General features: G+C 40.2%; 1 protein-coding gene across 1 annotated transcript in view; it reads left to right on the forward strand.

The window, feature by feature from the left end:
- The window catches only part of FBN2 (fibrillin 2), a 237,357-nt gene extending 224,304 nt beyond the window's left edge, over positions 1-13,053 (forward strand). The window contains exons 59-65 of the mRNA XM_036903223.2: positions 345-467; positions 1,719-1,835; positions 2,436-2,564; positions 4,161-4,280; positions 8,521-8,752; positions 9,805-9,976; positions 11,134-13,053. Of these exons, the coding sequence (XP_036759118.2) occupies positions 345-467; positions 1,719-1,835; positions 2,436-2,564; positions 4,161-4,280; positions 8,521-8,752; positions 9,805-9,976; positions 11,134-11,508 (1,268 nt within the window). The 3' untranslated portion in view covers positions 11,509-13,053. The remainder of the gene's footprint in view (positions 1-344; positions 468-1,718; positions 1,836-2,435; positions 2,565-4,160; positions 4,281-8,520; positions 8,753-9,804; positions 9,977-11,133) is intronic.
- Positions 13,054-13,272: the final 219 nt, after the last annotated feature.

Here is a 13,272-nt window from a genome sequence, read left to right on the forward strand (position 1 = left end):
ACTTCTGCCACATCCACGTGTCCAAAGAAAGAAACTTGCTTTTGCTTTTAAGTTTATGATTCTCAAGCTGTAAACCAAAGTACATTCATCTAAAGAATCGAATGGGTTTTTTCTTGAACCCAGACAATTGTTCAGATATTATAATATTTGTCACAGATCGACCTGTAACATCGACCAGTATGTTACCTTGGAGAAAACTGCTCTATGCATCATTTTTCTCTCTGGCTGTTTCCCATGTTGAGTTGGAGAGGAAAAGAAAAAGATAAAGTGAGACCAGAGTGGGAGGAAAGAGGCTGGATGTTCCTTTTAACCAAGAATTGAATCTTCACATCACTTTCACTTAGATCTTGATGAATGTTCCCAGTCCCCGAAACCATGCAACTTCATCTGCAAAAACACTGAGGGGAGTTACCAGTGCTCCTGTCCCCGGGGGTACGTCCTGCAAGAAGACGGAAAGACATGCAAAGGTGAGTGAGGAGGCCTGGCATGTGTGGCCCTTGTCTTTCAGATTCAAATTTAGCTGGTCATGTGCATACCTTCATTAAAGCGCATCTTCATAGGGACCATGTTGTTATTCATAGAAAATGCTCCCCAAGAATACGTGGTAGGAAGCAGAGAGAATTAAATCCCAAGTTAAGTAAAATTTGGGGGTGGGGGAATAGATTGAAACAAATTATTAAAATACTGTTTATTTTGTTATATACCTAAGATTTCTCTAAACTACCCTATTCTACATTTACTGAAGAAGATTGCAATGAATACATAAATTTGAAATTTTTGCATGGGTAGGGTTAAAAGTAATTATTAACATTAGATAATTAAAATAACTCCAGTACTATATTGATACATTCAATTTTATAGTAAACCTTATCAGTATGAGACTAATAACTGAGGGAATTCCTAATTAAGTTTTGAAATACAGATTCTTTTCAACAAGATGAAGTTTTTTTTCCAAGAAACACCAGAAAATAAAATAATAACAAGCAGTACTATTCCCTTGGACCTATTAGTGAACCATCATGAGTCATCTTAATTTTGCATGTTGTTTGTAAATGAGTGCAATTAAAGTGTGTGTGTGTGTGTGTGTGTGTATGTTAAGCTTTAAAATAATGAATTGGTCTCATCTATATCTTATATTGCTTTGTGAATTTATTTGCAAGTATTTTCCCATACCAAGTTCTGGTCTAAACAAAATCAGATCTTGAGTTGTCTCTTAGTTTAGTCCAACTATCTATTCCGTTTAATGGCTAGAATTATAGATAATGTGTTTTTGCTTCATCTTGTGTTTGTGATGGTGTTTTCATTTGGGTCCTGAGAACCTAACTCAATATTTATGCTACTATCTTCATCATATTGCAGGTTGTTTTATTTGTATTTAACCCCCATTTATAGGAATAAGTGACCAGCCATGTACTAAGCTGTGCATTGAATGCAAGAATTATAACTTTTGGATATTAGTGTGAGAGCAGTTCATGGAAACCACTACGGGTCATTTAATTTCTTATTTTAAAAAACTTATGTATCACCTTAGCCATCTTATCACAATGGTCCATAATATTTATGCTGCTTAAGTCTGTGAAAAGAAACTACTTGCCATGTGCATATGGAAGTCTATAATAAAGTTTCCAGCAAGAGTCTAAACAAAATAGTCCCGATAGAGCATTCACACCTCCGAGTGCCACTGTGATGTTCATTGGCTTCTCGTTCGTTCATTTCAGACCTCGATGAGTGTCAAACCAAACAGCACAACTGCCAGTTCCTCTGTGCCAACACTCTGGGAGGTTTTACCTGTAAATGTCCACCTGGTTTCACACAGCATCACACTGCTTGTATTGGTAAGATAAAACTACAGACGGGAAATTTTGCAAACTTTTGGCAGCTGCATAAAAACTGTACTTGAAATGGTAGAATAATGACTCAGCATTTACATTGAGAACCAACCCCTCATAATTAGTGGCCTAAAAATGTTGCCAATAATATAGTTATTTTTTACAACAGTATCTAAAGGGAAAAAGACCTATATAGTCCAAGCACGTGCACAGTAGTATTCCAGCAGTGCCTGTAGCTTGCATTCTAAATATAACCATTGTGTTCAGATAAAATAAGATTAAACACTAATTTAGAAATATGCTACTAAACATGCTGGGTTTTTTTGTTTTCTAATGTTAGAAGACACATATTAAAAGACTTTCAGCCTCCATTTATCAAAAACCATGACCTCTGTCAACCCAATTTCAAATCTCTGGAAATATGTTTTGTTTTTTTTCACTTTTGTCTTGACTGTGATAGTGACTTCTGGCAAACATTTCCCTAAAATGCAGTCTTCACTTAGTGAAGGCTTAGGCTTTCCTACGTCACTTTTTCCTTCATGTAGTGAAATTGGAGTCATGTGGTAATGGGGAATCTTGACACGGTCTTCCCTTATGCTTCACTAGACAACAATGAATGTGGTTCTCAGCCTTCACTTTGCGGAGCAAAGGGGATCTGTCAGAACACCCCTGGAAGTTTCAGCTGCGAGTGCCAAAGAGGGTTCTCTCTCGATGCTTCTGGACTGAACTGTGAAGGTGAGTTTATCTGCTAAAAACAACCTTCACCTAATACAGCAAACTATTTTAATTTACAAGCCACTGAAAGCGAAATTGCGATCATCTCATCTCAAAACAAAGGACATTCATTTTCATATGTCATTTTTTTAGGGGCAGAGGAAATCTTGAATGCGATAAAACAAAATAACTTTTTAAAATAGCTGCATATTTCCTAATTATTGATCCAAAAAGAATTGAACTGAAAAAGAATTCCATACCTCATATGGTATAAAGTAGTGTACGAGTATACCAGGAAAAAAATTAGACTTTTGTTCCATGATACCTAAATGTGTAAAAATTAAGTGTAAGAAAAAGAACCAATTATTATAGAGAACTGGAGAAATGTACAGAAAGCAGAGGAGAAAACCAATGGCTATTGCCATTTAATTTGGTCTGAGACTCCTGATTTACTCTTTTCCACAATGGGCATGTACTATAAAGTCTCTCCCTGCAATAAGTATTTCCTATGAAGTCCAAGGGAACATTTAAGTGGGAATAAAGTAAGAATCTGTCTGTGGTCAATAAAATATTACATGGTTCTTCAGTATTTCCATTGTAAGTGCTTATGTATAAGACAAATGTATCAGGATTGGTATATTTTACAACATACCCATGCCAGAGTTTATGAGACTATATACATCCCCTTTCATTTTTTAGACTATCGCAATTTACATCTTAACTGATTTTAGTCACTCTTTAATCTTAGAAATATGATTTTTGAATTCTACAGATAACATTCTAAAATGTTTAAATTTTATAAGACTTTTATATGTATCTAATTTGCAGCTAAGAAAAATTTTTCAATTTAATATTTTATATTTGAAGTCATTGAGACTTGAAAGTATTCTGAACATACAGCTGCTTGCCACATGAGTTCAACATGTGACCATCCATATAAGATACATTCATTAATTATCCACATAAATTTGTTACACACCCATTAGACATGCCGATTTTATTTCACTCTTTATGGGTAGATTTCAAAGCCTTAGCTGTCATTCCAAAAGACTATATATGTGTGAAGAAGCACTCCATATGTGTAATAACAACACATCTAAGAATAGCATATTCAAATACTTAAAATTCACACCTAATTAATCTTGAATGGTAATAATGTTTTATGTGCAAAACAACTATACTTTTCAGGTATCTCTCTAGTGCTGGTTCTTCCCAAAACTGAGGATTACATGTCAATCACTTTTAAATCTAATGGAATATGGAATGCAAACATATTTATATTACTTACCAAAGAAGTCATACTATATGCACGTGATTCATCCAAAATGCACAGTATCCATGGTCACTATTGTTGATTTGCTGAAATGAAGATGTTTTTTTCGAGCATTGACATGACATGGTCTGGTGGAAAGCATAAAAATGAGGTGGTTTCTTAGAACCATTCTTCTCACCACCACTAATTAATAACCATGTGACTTGGAAAAATCACAGCCTCTCTGTGTGTCTTGTGTGTCTGTCTGTTCCTCCAGTAATAACTACCCCAGGTTGTATTTGGAGTGCATTTAAGAAGAGTAGAGGGATGATTACATAAAGACTTTGCTGGGCTTTTTCTTACAGATGTTGATGAGTGTGATGGAAACCATCGGTGCCAGCATGGCTGCCAGAACATACTGGGAGGCTACAGATGTGGGTGCCCTCAAGGGTACATTCAGCACTACCAGTGGAATCAGTGTGTCGGTGAGCACTCACTTGTCACACAGTGTTACAGAGGCTCTAATTTTCTCACCTTAAAGTATCTTTGGGTAAAATGAACACATCATGAAGGTTGACATTTCAATGTAGACTTTGAATCCTAGAACTCAAAAACCAGTACCAAGGACTGATGCATGAGGACCCATTTTACTAGTCTCCACATTTTGTATGTTTGAAGACAGCCATTAAAAAATGTCATCTTAAGACCTAAAAGGTTAACTCAGCTAGAGCTTTTATCATTTTAATTTTTTGCTGGATGTAATTTTAAGTTTCTGAGGCTGGTGTAAAGAATCATCACCTTCATTTGCCAAGGTCAGAGGCTTTTTATCAATAATTTAGTATCTTTAGATCTGGGATTGAAGGATTACCCATCCACCTCCCTCATGCAAATCTAAAGGAGTTCAGATCAACTTACTGAGGACCATCCAGCTGTGCTTTCCAGTCACACGGTTTTAATAAAGGAGGCCAAGTATTTTAAGGTAGAATAAGTATCTAGTTACTGCAAAATTCTGTTGAAAACTCTGGGCAGAAGTGTTTATAAAATAAAATGTGTAGTTACTCAGCTCTGGTCCTTGCATGAATAATATGCATGGAAATTCTCCTTTAAGAAGAGATTGGTCAAAGAACGTTATTCTCAACTTGAATAGTCAGCCCACTAACTGAGCAGATGCCTCATTTCTTGGCTCCATAGACCTGGCACCTGGCTCACTGTGACACCAGCAGAGCAGAAAGGAGAGCAATGGTCCTGCGGAGAGAGGGTAGGATGCTTCCAGTTCCTCTGTAGGGATTTACATTACCCTACATGTATTTCAAATATCTTACTGTGAGCACCCCACTAAGTAAATTAATCCGATTTTATCCTTTGTGGTCTTCTCAAAAGAAATTTCTCATGACAGTTCAGTGAATTGTGAAGAAAATCAAGATAAATTTCAAAGGAAGGAAGCCAAGTCTGGGAAACTCACAATTAGGCTGCGGTCTTGTGCTTTGCCACACTCGGGGGGTTGCGGGGGTAGGGAGCAAAACCACTAATGACCCAGAGGTGAAGAACAAACTGTTAAAGGATTATCAAAATGATAAGTTAAGCAGCCAATCCAGATAATTTCACAATTTAAATTCTTTTCTCCTCGTAGATTAAAATAAAAATGTTGCAAAAGTCCTTATGCCCTGATTTATTGATTCACAAACAGAGGTAAAGTGTAGGCACAATCTTCAAAATTTAGGGAACAGTACTTTTTAGATAGCTATTTAAACAGTGCAGAACAATTCTATTATATCATCTTTATAAAACATGGAGCCACCACTTTATTTAGTAAATAACAAGGCCTTCTGTATTACTTCTTTAAGGCAAAGTAATGATCCTCTGATATTTCAAGTGTCAGCTTAAATAGGACTCAAGTGATCATATGGAGTATCTATAAAAATCTAGTGCAAAAATAGCTGCACAAGTTTTCACCCAATTTGGTGTGACTTTAAATCAGGGCTATGTAGTATGTCACAGATCCCCTTTGTGTGAACTCAGAGTGTTCACTTTAGCAAAGTGGTCACCCCAGAGCAGCCGGCAGCTGAGGCTAGAAGCTAGGGTACCTTTAATCAGGAGAGACCAAGGACAGAGAGGTAAGAGGTTTTGAAGGTGAGTTACAAACTAAATATAAAGAAGCAGATTTCCCCAAACTCACGTATTAATTTGCAGGCCTGCTCTGCTAAAATGGGCATCTGTAAGCAGCAGACCCTGGGTAAGATGCAGCAGAGATTCATTTTGAAATGTTCTAGGGTATTCTGTGCAAGGTTGAGGAATCCAGCTGGTCTTTAATAAAAATGCTGCCTTTCTTGCCTTGAATCTATATAACACAGTTGGCACTTAAGTCAAAAATATGGCAGGACTATAATTGTAACCCATCAGGAACTAATAAAAGTAGAAGAATTATGACAAAATACAAATTGAAATGCCACAAATAATTTTTATCTGTCATTGTGTAAGAGATATATTCAGAGTTATTCATACAGTCATTCAATACAGAATGAAGTATTTCAGACAGATTTATCTGGGTTCTCCTAGTAAAAGGACAGAGTCAATGCATCAGATAATATAAATAATACTGAACTGCAAACTTGTATTGTTGTTGATACTACTATTTAAGAAAAATAACACTTACAAAAAACTATCAACAAATAATGGAAAAGCTTTTAATTCAAATGAACACTAAGAAATTTCCAGCCAGTTACACACAATATTTATAACACTCTGCTATATAGATTGTTCAGATGCAGGTAACACTCTGAAGTATTTACAAGCATTTATATAATTATTCAAAACTGATAAAAAGCAGATATTATTACCATTTGCATATGAAGAAAAATTATGTCCTAATATATGAAGGTTTTGCTTATTTTGCATAACTTCCAGCTGGCCTTTTGAAAAGAATTTGGGCAGAACTTAGGCTGGAGTCAGCTCAAATTATGTCTTAAACAGAACATATTTTAAAAGTCAGATATCAGAGTCTAAATATACCATGATGTACATTTATAGCATATAAATAGGGGATATATATCATGGTGCTTCCAAAAATATTACGTATTTTTAAATATTCCTGTCACTTGTATGTTTAAATGCAATTTACTCAATTGGTTATGCCTGATAATGTTTCTGCATAATACATTGTCTAAGACCATATGCACAACAGGATCATTTTGTTAAATTATAACCTCACATTCTCTGTTAGGAGAGGAGCACTGCATATAAATGTCAGATTTCATTATTAAAGCAGATGAGCCTTGTGGCAGAATTCCAAGTCTTTGTACACACAAATAAAATAGCAGTTATATTTCTGTCCTAGGCCGTCTAGTTATTAAGAATTTATTTATATACTTTCTCCCCATGAAGGCTGAGAATTTGTACATATTAGGTAATCATAGCAGATTTTCTATCCAGTGATCCACAGTTCTACATTTGGTGCTCTGATGAAACTCTGGAACTATAATCATGATAGAAAAGGTACCTAATAACATATCCCCTTTCCATAACCTCTGTGCTGTACTTGAGGAAGTTTAATTTCCTGCCTGAGAAGCTCCTTCCCTGCAACTCCATCTACATCTCCCATAATGTCACCAAGCTCCTATAGATAAATGTACTTCCCTCTAGCTTTTGTGAGCCAGGCACACCCCTACTTGCAAACAAGCCTGTTCCCTCACATGGGCTGAAACACACTTGTCATATGTTAGGTCAGCAGTCACACTGTGCCCCACTGGAGTCACAAGGATTTGAAAGACTTCCATGGAACAAATTGTGCCCAGGGTGAGATTTGGATTATAAGAAAGCCCAAAGAAATGAAGCCACATGCTTTAGGTCAACCAGTTAAGAGCAAAACTGTAATCTCCAAAGTTAAAAGCACAGTCAGGAGCAACTGAAAGCAAATGCTGCCAGGCATTTGCAGTGTCATGTTACTGATTAAAGTAGTAAAACCTATGACAGCCGATGGCTGGATGCAAAGCCATCCCCAGAAAGCACGATCTGCCCCTCATGGGTTCTCAAGCAGATGAAAATATATGAGATTGTTGGTTCTGTAGATCCAATTAAATACTGTTAGCTATTTTTTCATTTAGGGTATTTAAATTTTTTATATATTTTTTTCCATATATATCAGACTTGGGGATTGCTGGGGAGATGGATACAAATACTGATACAGGCTTATTTTAACTTGAGATAAAATTCACATACCATGAAATTCACCTTTTTAAGAGATACAGTTGCATGGTTTTCAGTACATTCTCCCAAGAATGTGCAACCAGACACCATCGCACAAAGAAACTCCATGCCCATCACAGTCATTTCCCATCTCTCCCTCCCGGAAGCCCCCCAACAGCTAGTAATCTACTTCCTGTCTCTGTGAGTCTGTCTGAGCTACAGGCCTTTGAAGTAATCTGTTCAGAGCACAGAAGAGTTATTCAGTAGGCAAACTGCAAATATCCTTCCCCAGGGGCTGCCAGTGCATTCAGAAACAGCACAAAAGGATCACAAAAGGGTAGGACAAGGTTTTTTCAAAAGCTGTAATTTAGAGAGAGTTGTTGGGTTTTGTTTTTTAATTTCATATGCTTTGCAAATCAGCCATCAGAGTAAACGTTTTAAAAATATGGTTCGAGAGAGAATTCCCCTGTAAAATCCAGGCATGTTGACAGGGCTCTGCTTCACCTCCCTTTCCCCATAAAGAGTTCCTCCCTTTGTTCCCAGATGAGAACGAATGTTCCAACCCGAATGCCTGCGGCTCCGCCTCCTGCTACAACACCCTGGGGAGTTACAAGTGTGCCTGTCCCTCGGGGTTCTCCTTCGACCAGTTCTCCAGCGCCTGCCACGACGTGAATGAGTGCTCGTCCTCCAAGAACCCGTGCAATTACGGCTGCTCCAACACAGAAGGCGGCTACCTCTGTGGCTGCCCGCCGGGGTACTACAGAGTGGGACAGGGGTAAGACCAGCCACCTCCCCGCAGGCAGGAGAGCAGAGTGGTCCCAGGCAGGCGTCCCTCCCGGCATGGAGGCTTCCTGGCCGGCAGGGACTAAAAGCCCAAGAGGCAGAAGCACTGGTCAGAACGCCTAGGGTGAGGGAAGAGGCACCCAAAGGCACACGGATGTGTCTGTGCTATGGGGTTGCCTCTTTGGGGGTCAGCAGGAGACGTGAACTTATACAAGTAACCTGAACTGAGTCACTCAGATCCCTCAAGGCCAGAGACAAGCAAATGTTTAAAAATGCAGCTCACGTGTTGTCACAGACACCTGGGTTGAAAGGGCCAAGTGGCAGTGGCCTTGCCCCAAATTACTCTGTGAATGCTGGCAGGTGCTAGCCCAGCGGTCTGCAAGGAAGGAGTCTGTCCCTGTCACCACATCTGCTTTGTATTGCATAGGGAGGGTGTATCTAGTTGGTGTGGCCCCATCTCCACAGAGCTGCTTCCCTCTGAGTGCAGCTGTCTTGGGGCCTTCAGAGCAGAGAAGATGGGAATTTAGGAGTCAGTCAGTCACTGAGGGACATGGACTAATCCATCCACCATGGGTACATAATGACACTTGAAATAAAAGTCTTGTTCTAAACAAGTCACTGAAAGCCCTCTCATCAACTCCCTTCCTAACTGAAACAGGAGTTCAGACATCTCCATTGTTGAAGCAGAGATCTTTGTTGGGAGCAGCAATACAGGCTTCAGGTTATAAAGCAACAGAACTTCCCTTAGCATCCCTTTTTGGAAATGCATACTCTTCTTTGCCTCTTGACTCACCTATACCCAAGTCCTTCAGTCTAGTTAAACTGGAGAAGCCTGGGCCTCACGCTCAGAAGAATTTTCCTGTTTAAAGTAAGGGAAAATCTTAAGTGCTGATGAAAAGAGTTACTAAGAGTGTTAGGTTTCTTTGTTGATGAACTTTGAGTTTGCTTTGTTGGTTTCTTATTTTTGAAAAGTCATTGCTCCACCCCTGGAAAATGAGTCAAGTTAATGACAGAATCTAACACCTTGCTCCTCATTGCAAATAGCCACTGTGTCTCAGGAATGGGATTTAACAAAGGGCAGTACCTGTCCCTGGATACAGAGGTTGAGGAGGAAAACGCTCTGTCCCCGGAAGCATGCTATGAGTGCAAAATCAACGGCTACTCCAAGAAAGACAGCAGACAGAAGAGGGGAGTCCATGAACCCAAAGCCACTGCTGTGAGTAGACCTCACTGTTTTGTCACTTTATCTGTATGCCATCACGTATATGGGGTTACATGGGGCATGTTTGCTGACCTCTCTACTTACCTCCGAAGCTGACGGGAGGATTGGGTTGACACTGTGAAGTACCTGAATGGTGCCTGACATGTTCAGTATCACACATGTTCAGTAAATGACACCAAATGAGGATCTAGCAATGTTGATCTCCCCAAAGATCAGGGATGGCATTGTAAGAGTCCCCCACCAAGAAAATCAAGTCAACAACTACCTGGCTGTGTGAATCAGGCAACTCGCTTCATTTTCTGGGCCTCAGAAACTTTCCTTATCTGTAAGACTAGATGTCTCTGGCCAGAACCATAATAATGATGGTTGTATAATAACAAAACAGGCCAGTGTTACATTTACCTTAAGTAGACTAAGGTCCCTAAATGACACTTAAAGATAACAACTCAGATGCTCATCAAGTACCCCAAACTATAAATCTAGACATTTCTGCATATGAAACCCTCTCTTTGTGGTACTGGGGATGTGATTCTGTCTGAACACGGATGGGCACTTCTGGGCCACCCTAGCCAAGTTCTCACTTAACAGGTACCCACTCAAAGCACTAGTTTTTGCCTGACTAAAATAGCATTCTTAAATCTTCCATCCCACTGGTGAAGTGAGACTCAGAACAGCTGGAGCCAAGCCCCAATGGCTTCTTTCTGAAGCTGGCTCAACCCCGAGCCCTGAGGGCTCAGCAGGCCCCTCCCCGTGCATTAAGGGCCCCCAGGAAGCACACTCACTCCTGGCCTGTGGGCCTTGGAGTGAAGATGCCTCTGGGGACAGTCCTTGCTGCTGGGGGTGGCTGCACTTTTCATTTTGATTCCAGGAGAATAAAATCATTTCCTAAATTGTCTTTTTCAATATTACTAATAATCATGATAGTCCATAAACCCATCAAAAAGATGAAGTGTGACGCTCTGTAGGCTCGGCCCTGTAACGGGGCCTGGATAGGGCTGCGAGAGGGGGTGCAGATTCCCGGGGCAGGTGCCACAGGGCTGAGCGGGGCACGCGGCGAGAGGACGTTAGGGCCGCGCGCACGCAGCGCAAGGTGGGGACCCCCGCGTGCACTGTGGCCGCCCCTCCCACACGGTTTCCTACTCCTGGTCCAGGTGGAGCCGATCAACCTGGAGAGCATGGACATGGACAGCCCCGTGAACATGAAGTTCAACCTCTCCGGCCTCGGCGCTAAGGAGCACATCCTAGAGCTCATGCCCGCCATTGAGCCCCTCAACGACCACATCCGCTATGTCATCTCCCATGGCAACGACGACGGCGTCTTCCGCATCCACCAGCGGAACGGGCTCAGCTACTTGCACACCACCAAGAGGAAGCCCGGGCCTGGCACCTACACACTGGAAATCACGAGCGTCCCTCTCTACAAAAAGAAAGACCTTAAGAAACTGGAAGACCGCAACGAGGACGACTACCTCCTGGGGGAGCTCGGGGAGGCTCTCAGAATGAGGCTGCAGATTCACCTCTATTAAGGCCTGCAGACGTGGTTCCAGACACAGACCCCTGCTCAGCCAGCCTTCAGAGGCCTTTGAACAATCAGTGGCTAATCTTTAAAGAGGAAAAAAAGACACCTTTTGTTTCTTTCCTCCTTGTCTCAGACTTCAGAATGTTGACCCTCACAGAGAGGGATCTTTTAGACTCTGGTGTGACCAAAGATTTGAGTACAAAGGCAACCATGGTTACTGTATTTTTTATGTAACTTCACTTTAAAATATATTAAAAAAAAAAAAGAAAACCAGACGTTCAAGAGATCAGCATATGGCACTAAATGCACAAAAATAATGTGAGCTTTTTTATTTTCCTGTTAGCAGTCTGTAACACTTTGGGTATTTTGCTATAGTTGCTAATTAAAAATATATAGATGTTTATTTATTTTTAATGCAGTAATATATGGAGAAATGAACAAACTATGTAAACAAAAAGGGAAACACTTGTTTTTCTTTAGATTTATAAAGTTGAGCTATTTCTCTTAGAGGTGCTTTTTAAAAATTCAGTAGATCCAAGAGATGTTTCCTTTGGTTTTCTGCCAGTCGTCCAACTGGTACACATCTGATTATTTTAAAGAAAGCCTCCCAGAGCTGAATGGGCGGTGTAATCGATAATTTAAGACAGAAATGTCATTAGGTCCTCTAGGAAGAAGATCAAAACCAGAGCAGCTCATGGTGACAGTATTTCATATCGCCAGGCACACAGCCAACGGGAGATCAAGCACGACCACTGTAGCAAAATACCTTGACTGCTTGTGAGACCAGTAGCATTGCAGGCCAAACCGTACTGTATTTCCTTCTCGTGACCTCAAGGAAGCATGTGTGCTACCCACACCACCTCATTCTGACCCAGGGTGTGCTGCGTACTTGTGGTACTGTAGGCAGCTCAAGAGCCATTGGTCCTTTGACAAGGACCACCTGGCATTCTGTAGTGTTTGGTGCTGTCTTAGATTAATGGTGCATTTATTATGTTCAAGCTATTATTTCAGGATTGCCATATGTGCAAACAAATCATGCAGTACAGCCAAGGAATATATGTTGTTTTTTTTTAAATCCATTTTTTTTTAGAATTTTCATTAATATTGTAGTTATACACCATATGCCTCGTTTTATCATAGCCTATTGTGTATGAAAGATGTTTGTACAATGAATTGATGTTTAGTTTGCTTTAGTCATTTAAAAAGATATTGTACCAGGACATGCTAGTAAGAGTACATGTCCGTGTTCTCAACCCAAGAACCTGTCCCTGGACCAGCAACCAAACCGCATCTGTGAAATGGCCAACGCACGTGCTGCCTCTGGGTTGTTCCTCTCACACCTGTGCTGACCAAAGATTCGTAACCAGTTGTAGCCAGCTGGGGGTCTTTTTGTTTTGTTTCATCTTTTAATAACTAAAAAAAAAAAAGAAACTATAAATTTGTAATCAAGTGTTTGTGAGGAAAAACTGACGGTTTTTGGTTTTGTTTGTTTTGGTAGGTCTATGTATCAGATACAACACTTTTCTTGCAATAAAGCTTATTTTGGGGTATTCTTCTGGCTGAGAGTGTTTCGGGACTACAACCCCTGTTATGTCTGCAAGAGGGGCTGGGGGCTTTGCTTAAGGGGACCGGGAGGAGAGCCAGCCACATATCCTGGGAAACAAGGATACCTGTGAGTTCCACTAATGATGACAATTGAAAGTCATACTCTAAGAGGAGGACAACGTCAAGGCAGTTACCCCCAGATTCTAAGCCATTTTGGACCCATCTT

The sequence above is a fragment of the Manis pentadactyla genome, chromosome 13, assembly GCF_030020395.1.
Source record: "Manis pentadactyla isolate mManPen7 chromosome 13, mManPen7.hap1, whole genome shotgun sequence".
Taxonomy (NCBI): Eukaryota; Metazoa; Chordata; class Mammalia; order Pholidota; family Manidae; genus Manis; species Manis pentadactyla.